The sequence below is a fragment of the Mobula birostris genome, chromosome 17, assembly GCF_030028105.1.
Source record: "Mobula birostris isolate sMobBir1 chromosome 17, sMobBir1.hap1, whole genome shotgun sequence".
NCBI classification, from domain to species: domain Eukaryota; kingdom Metazoa; phylum Chordata; class Chondrichthyes; order Myliobatiformes; family Myliobatidae; genus Mobula; species Mobula birostris.
The window spans coordinates 16325627-16333757 of record NC_092386.1 but is presented as its reverse complement, the minus strand read 5'-3'; the positions used below and the strand labels follow the sequence as shown (position 1 = coordinate 16333757).

Here is an 8131-nt window from a genome sequence, read left to right as displayed (position 1 = left end):
AGAAGAAGAAAGCCCTTAACTCCGAGTGGAGTCATCAGGACGCCGTCATGACAGCGTTTTTTTTAGCAGGTTTTCTTATTTTTATGAGGCCGAGTTGCTAGCTCGACGCTCAACCCAGCACGGATGGAAAGCGTGCAAGGGAGCCGGCTGGATTCGAACTTGGGAGCCTTCGCTCCGAAGTCCAGCGCTGATGCCACTACACCACCAGCCAGCACATCAAAGTGCATGGGCAACCTATATTGTTAAGGAAAATATTGCTAGTCACTTCTGGAGATACCAGATGCATTATCATAATAAGTACAAATATTTTGTCAGAATTGAAGCAAATTGCCTTCAATTCTGGTCACCCCCATTAGAGGAAATACATGGAGGATTTGGAGAAGGCATACAAGGGGTTTATCAGGATACTGCTCGGATTAGAGGGCATATGGTTTAAAGGAGAGGTTGGATAAACTTGGGTTTTATTTCATTATTTTTTTAATGATACACAATGGAGTCGGCACTTCTGGATCTTTGAGCACACTGTTCCAGCAACACCACAATCCCGATTACCCCTAACTTAATCATGAAACAATTTAGAATTACCAATTAACCTACCCAAGTTTTTAGACTGAGAGGGAATCTGGAGGGTCCAGAGAAAACTCAGGCATTCCACAGGAAGGATGAATACAGATTCCTTACACAGCGGCACCACAATTGAACTTCGAACTCTGGAGAACCCCGAGGTGTAATTTACTTTATTTATTGAGATTCAGTGTGGAATCAGCTCTTTCATGCCACAACACCCAGAAACACACCTATTTGAATCTCACCTAATCATGGGACAGTTTACAATGACCCGTTAACCAGCCAATCGATACGTCTTTGGAGGAAACTTGAGCACCCACAGGAACGCACGCGGTCACTGGGGAGAAATGGAAACTCCATACAGGCAGCGTCAGGATAGTGTGATGCTAACCGCTACACTACCTTGGCATCCTTTTCCTTGGAACAGCGGAGTTTGAAGGGACACCTGAGACAACTCTGTAAGACTGTGACAGGCTTAGACAGAGCAGACAGCTGGAATCCTTCTCCCTCAGAGCAATGAGAGTTTGAAATGCACTACCAAGGGTCGTAGTGGAAGCAACTATGAGAGAGGCACATTCATTTACCTACCCAACAGCCTCTGAGATCAGCACATGAATGTGCGGAGAATGGAGCAAAACAGACATTGTGTGGACAGAAGTGATTAACTTAGTTAAGCCTTTAGTCAGGTGTTTAATTAACTTGGCAGAACATCATGGGCCATGAGGCCCATTTCGGTGCTGTACTGTTATATGTTTTATTTCATAAATGATGAGCATTTCTAATGGAACAGATTGGAAAAGGGGAAAATAAATGCACTGCTTCCATCTTGATTGTACCTATAATACTAGTTCAATAAACCATTACTTGGTTTTAACGCCCTACAAACCAGATCAGATGGTCAGCGTTTTTGGTTTTTGCCATTGCTCTTAGTATTTTCCTCTGATCGGCCCCTGATTGCAAATGATTAACTATCCGGTGCATGAACGCCCAGCCTTCATCGGTACGGGCTCCAACACTGAAGATGGTCTCGGCTAGATCCGATGGTAACCTGCAAATAAAAGAAACTCAACTGAGTCAGATATTTTAGAAAAGGTGGAGTAGGGAGAAAGGGGAGAGGACTGGGAGAAAAAAGGAAATTAGAAAAAAAGACAATATAGAAGTAAAATGAGGTCTAATTCTGGGATATTTTTTCTATTAATTCAAAGAATGCATCTTAACTTAAGCTTCAGAATAATGGAACCAAACTGTTACCTAAACAAAATGTGTGAATTATACTATCTGAATACTTTCATTTCTCACCTCAGATTTCATTATATTTCATGAGGGGTTTGAGGAGATTTGGTATGTCATCAAAGACTCTTGTGAATTACTTCAGGTACCAGTTAAACGATTGCATCACCATCTGCTATGGAAGGTCCACTCCACAGGATTGGATAAAGCTGTAGAGGGTTGCAAACTCAGCCAGCTCCATCATCAGCACCAGGCTGCCCACCAGCAAGGACATTTTCAAAAAGGTGATGTCTCAAAAAGTCGGAATTGATCATTAAGGACCTCATCACCAGGACATGCTCTTTTCTCATTACTACCATCAGAGAGGAGGTCTAGGAGCATGAAGACCCACACTCATTGCTTTAGGAAGAGTTTCTTCACCTCTGTCATCAGATTACTGAACAGACAATGAACTCATGAACGACCTCTGCCCTGGGCAGTGATGGAAGCAGATATAATAGTGACCCTTTAAGAGGCAGGGAATGGAGGGGGGGGGATATAGATCATGTAGAGGCAATAGTTCAGTATACATGTGGACTGAAGAACCTATTCCTGTACAGTACTGTTCTACGTTTTAACAGATTCTACCAAAATCTGTGACTAAAATAAAATAAGAACAGGCACATGGTTATGGCAATTTCTAGTCACACGACATATTGATTTTGAAATAGTTCACTATTCCTCATCATTACTGAGTCTACATCCTCAAAATCTTCAGCAATATGATTGTGAGAGCATTTTCACTGGCAACTCATCACCACATTCTTAAGGGCAACTAGCAAAGGGCATAAATGTTGATCAGACAGTTATACATAGGAGCAGAATTAGGCCATTCAACCCATTGAGGCTTCTTCACCACTTGAACATGACTGATTTATTTTCCCTCTCAATCCCATTTTCCTGTCTTCTCCCAGTTACGTCTGATACTCTTACTAATCAAGATCCGATCAACCTCGGTTTAAATTATACCCAATGACTTTGCCTCACAGCCATCTGCGGTAATAAATTCCACAGAGTTACCCTCCTTCAGCTGAAGAAATTCCTCCTCATGTCTGGTCTAAAGGGACATTTTTCTATTCTGAGGCTATGCCCTCCTGTCCTAGACTTCCCCATTGTTGGAAATATTCTCTCTACATCCACCCAATCTCAGACATCCCACCCTCCAAAAACTCATTTCAGGGAGGTAGCGCCATCAATTTGCGAGAGACTCCTGGAACTTCCGGGAGAGGTGGGATGTCTGCAATAGAGTAGCTCCTTAGCAGTTGGCGAGCTAGTTTATATAACGTTAGCTATGCTAATAAATGAATGACACCTGTTAAACTCACCTCAACATGTCTTTTACACTCTTAACCCACCATGGGCAATAGAAAAGTCACTGTTGCAAACAGTGCAGCGAGCAACACTGTCATTATTTTGACCCCTATTAGACAGGGGTACACTTTAGGGTAGTCTGGGGTGACGTACGTTTTATATTCTTTTTGGAACACTCTGCCATGGAGCGCTTTCGCTTGCGCGCTCTCTCGCTTGCTTGCTTTCTCTCTCGCTCGCTTGCTCTCGCTCTCTCTTGTGGTTGCTCTCACACTCTCTCTCGCTTTCTCCCGCTCCCTCTCAAAAAAATTTATTTCCGTGATATTGTATATAATTTGTGGGCATCAGGAGTCTCCCGTATTAATATGCGGGAGACTCCTGGAACTTCCGGGAGAGGTGGGATGTCTGCAGTCTAGGCCTTTCAACAATTTATTCTCTTGAACAATTGCCCGTCACCATCTATGAACAAAATAACCATGAGGTAAAATCCACAGCACTCTGATGAGTGGAATGTAAACAACTTCAGCTCATAATGATACACTAATAAATACAGCACCAGCAGAATTTTGGTAAAATCCAACCTTTGCAGCCAGACCCAAATCTGGTTATCAGAGACTATTTGAGGTGCATACTACTGAGAGCATTAATAAGCAGTGAAAGCTTGCCCCCATTACCACCCCCGGCTACAACACCTTTTATACGATTCAATTGTATAAATTTCCAACTCAGCTGCAACAATAAGATTCTACAAGTATGAACACAAAAGAATTACTGGAGATACAAACTAGACCCTAAAGCATAAAGGAAATGTCACTGCAAAATATTGGTAAAATTTGATTTTTGCAGTCATACCCAAATCTAATAATTTAGTAATAAATCAGATGCATTTAGATTTACTATCCCATTGAGATTTTGGTTTTAACGATTAGTGGAATAACATTTTAAGACATTTTAAAATGTATATATACAATTCAAATATAACACTAAAATTCCACAAGTGTGAACACATAGGAATTACTGGAGATACAAAATAGACCCTTGTATGTAAAGTATGAAGGAAATGTCACTGAAGCTACTTACACACTGAAGTCTGAAGAATTCATCCACTTGCCAAACAGATCACTTGCATTCTGAACACAGGTATCATAATTCAAATCGCATGCTACAGAAAGTAGTAGGGAACGTAATTGTCTTTCAGAGGTGGAACCATTATTGCTCCAGGTTTGTTGGTCAATCAAGTGTCCAAAAATATCAAAAATATAATCCTGCAACACAAACACATACAGTTTGGGTGCTGTGGATAAAGTATATTCCAGCTTATCAGTAGCAGAGTTCACATTTCAGAAACATTCCAATCTGCAGAAGTCGAGGGCTATGTGGGAAGGAAGGGTTAGGTTGATCCTGAAGTAGGTGAAAAGGTACAACATGATGGGCTGAAGGGCCTGTAATGCGATGTGATGTTCTATGTTCCGGTGGGAGTACAGCAAAGATAATTATTCAAAAGGTTCCATTTACAGGGAATATGAATCCAGTGGATTTTAGAGTTCATGTTTTTACCAGCACCCCATCAAGAACATAATATACATCATTTCTGTCAGTCACCTTACATACAGACACTCCTGTACCTACCATCACTCTATGCACATGCAATCTATTGATAAATGTTATCTTATGCATTTTTTGTGTCTTGTGCTGGAAAAAGGCCAGTAACATCATGAAGATCACACTCATGCTGCTCGTGGTCTGTCTGACCCACACCTATTAGGGAGGAGGCTATGTAACATCCAAGCCAGGAACATCAGACTCAAAAACATTTACTTTCCCCAAGCAGCAAGGCTGATCTATACCCTCTGTCCACTAATCCATCTCTCCACACCATGACCACTTTATCATTTCCTGTCTGAATTAACAACACTTCTGGACACATACAATATATTGATAAATGTTACGTATTTTTTGTATCTTTTATTAATGTGTTCTTTATCTTATTGCAGTTTTTGCGCTGGATCAGATCCAGGGTAACAATGAGTTTATTGTCCTTTACACTTGTGCACCAGAAATGACACAAAACAATCTTGAATGTGAAAGTTTAAAAAAGTAGCATTTTCAAAATTATATATTTTAATGGAATTGTGAGAATAATGACAAAGACATTTTATTTTTTCCTCAGTGATATCAATCTGTTTCAGTTTGCTAGAGATTTATCAGCTGTGCAGTACATCATTTAGCTGTGGGCCACAATGTATGGAAATTCAATCAATCAAGTGTCCCATGCTATTGAATTGGGCTTGCTCTTGGAAAGGCTTTTGTTTCACATGCAGCATCAATATGAAATACACAAAGGAAAATGGGTGCATCTGGTGCTGGTGTGGTGCAGTTGGCGGTGGTTATGGAGGACAGTCTAGAAGATAGAACAGTACAGTACAGTCCATGCCCTCCGGTCCACAACGTTGTACTGACTTTTAACCTATTCTACGATCAGCCTAACCCTTCCCTCATACACCGCCCTCCAATTTTCTAGCACCCATGTGCCTATCAAAAAGTTTTAAAATTCCCTTAAATACTCGCCACTCGCATCACCACTGGTAGGGTTTCTATGCATCCCCATTCTCTGTTTAAAAAGCTTACCACCAACATCCACGTGGGCTGCCATGGGGGTGTAGCAGTGTAACACTATTACAGCTCAGGAAGCCAGAGTTCAGAGTTCGATTCTGCTGCTGTCAGTAAGGATTTCACATGTTCTCCTCAGGACTACATGGGTTCCCTCCCACATTCCAAAGACACACCAGTAGAGGGGTTAATTGGCCAGTGAAAATTGCTCTGTGATTATGCCAGGGTTACATATATATTGAGCAGTGTGGCCCATTACCCTGCTGCATTGCTAAACCAAAATCTGAACTAGGTGAAACTGATTTTCTTCCAGGAATGTTAGCTTTCAAATGAATGGCTTTGAAAAAAACTGAGCAGCACTAACAAAATTTTGGGCCAGTATCAACCTTGGCCCAAAATGTTGACTGTATTCCCATCCACAGATGCTGCCTGTTCTGCTGAGTGCTGCCAGCACGTTGTTGTGTATTGCTCCAGATTTCCAGCATCTCCTGTACCGCCCGTGTGTCTGGTTGTTGGATTTATGTCACACATTGAATATGCTAATTTTACAAAAATAAACCCATGAACCCAACAACACTGCCTTGCTATTCCTCTTCTGCATTTTTTTATTGTTACATGTGATATTTTTTATGTATTGCATTGTACCGCTGCCACAAGCAACACAATTCATTACATTGGCTGTGACCACTTTATTAGGTACACCTGTACACCTCATTCATGCAAATATCTCATCAACCAATCATGTGGCAGCAACTCAATTTATAAAAGCATGTAGACATGGGCAAGAGATTCAGTTGTTCAGATGGGGAAGAAATGTGATCCAAGTGACTTTGACTGTAGATGATTTGAGTGGTTAAGAGTATCTCTGGATCTGCTGATCTTCTTGGATTTTCATGCACAACAGTCTCTAGGATTTTACAGAGAATTGTGCTCAAAACAAAAAAAAAATTCCAGCGGGTAGCAATTCTGAGGGCATCCGATAGTCTTGTGAGACCATGGATCTGCGCCTGTAAAGTCTTCACTCTCCAGGGCACAGGCCTGGGCAAGGTTGTATGGAAGACCGGCAAGTTGCCCATGCTGCAAATCTCCCCTCTCCACGACACCGATGTTGTCCAAGGGAAGGGCATTAGGACCCATACAGCTTGGCACCGGTGTTGTCGCACAGCAATGTGTGGTTAAGTGCCTTGCTCAAGGACACAACACGCTGCCTCAGCCAAGGCTCGAACTAGCGACCTTCAGATCACTAGACGAATGCCTTAACCACTTGGCCACGTGCCCACAGCGGGGGCAAAAACACCTTTTTAATGAGAGAGGTCAGAGGAGAATGGTCAAACCAATTCAAGCTGACAGGAAGACAAAAGTAACTCAAATAACCACATGTTACAGTAGTGGTGTGCAGATGAGCACCTCCGAACCCACTCAACATTAAAACCTGAAGTGGATGGGCTACAGCAGCAGAAGACCAAAACATATACACGTACACGAGTGTGCAATATTATTTGTCTCCACTGAGTATATATTATTTACATCTTACTGTGCACTGCTGCCACAAAACAACACTTTTCATGACATAGATCAGTGGCAATAAACCTGTTTCTGATGTTGCTCAGGGACATGGTAAATTAACAAGATAATAAAGGTCTTAAAAAAAAGATACCTTTATCCGATTAGAGATTGTGAAATCCCCTCTGATTTGCACAAGCTCGTAGATACTGTAGAACAAATGCAGGAATTCATATATTGGCATAGCGCTGGCTTCCTGCTTCAAATAGCTGGTCATATTCAGCACCGTCCTTATTGACGAGTTCTCTACACTAAAAGATAACAAAACACATTAAACTACACAATCTGGAAAGTTTTAAAATTGCACTGTGGCAGGTCGGGTTTTCTTCACTGGAGTGCAGGAGACTGGAGGGTAATCTTAGAGGTGTATAGAACCATGAGGGGCAAAGACAGGGTGAATGCACACAATCTTTTATTCTTCCCCAGGGAAATGGAATCAAGAACTAGCGGAGAAAGGTTTAAGATGAGAAGAGAAAGATTTAAAAGCGACTCGAGGGTATTCCCTCAAGCAGAGTGCAGAGGATACATGTACAACAAGCTGACGGAGAAAGTGGTTGAGGCTGGTACAGCACCAATATTTAAAGAATATTTGAACAGGTATCTGGATAGGAAAAATGTACAGCTGGGATCCATGGACAGGAAAAATGTTGGAAAGCCCTGATTTACACGGATATATACCAAATAGGGGCAAATGGATGTTAGATCTTGTGACATTAATCCAGAGGTGCTTCGCCAGTCATGAATGAGATATAAAAAGCAGTCGTTACGGCTATTTTATTAAATGTTGCAAGAATAAAGAAAAAAAAGACAAAGT

At 41.6% G+C, this 8131-nt stretch overlaps 1 protein-coding gene and 1 long non-coding RNA gene across 5 annotated transcripts in view; one reads left to right on the top strand and one right to left on the bottom strand.

Annotated features, from left to right (window-relative positions):
- LOC140211529 (leucyl-cystinyl aminopeptidase-like) overlaps window positions 1-8131 on the bottom strand; it is a 109190-nt gene that overhangs the window by 9127 nt on the left and 91932 nt on the right. For all 4 annotated transcript variants that reach the window (XM_072281316.1, XM_072281317.1, XM_072281320.1 and 1 more), the window contains exons 13-15: window positions 7412-7568; window positions 4225-4409; window positions 1454-1615 (exon numbers count right to left, since the gene is read on the bottom strand). In XM_072281316.1, the coding sequence (XP_072137417.1) occupies window positions 1454-1615; window positions 4225-4409; window positions 7412-7568 (504 nt within the window). The remainder of the gene's footprint in view (window positions 1-1453; window positions 1616-4224; window positions 4410-7411; window positions 7569-8131) is intronic.
- LOC140211530 (uncharacterized) overlaps window positions 1-8131 on the top strand; it is a 29914-nt gene that overhangs the window by 18723 nt on the left and 3060 nt on the right. The window contains exon 2 of the long non-coding RNA XR_011889504.1: window positions 1943-2081. This is a non-coding gene — a long non-coding RNA (uncharacterized lncRNA). The remainder of the gene's footprint in view (window positions 1-1942; window positions 2082-8131) is intronic.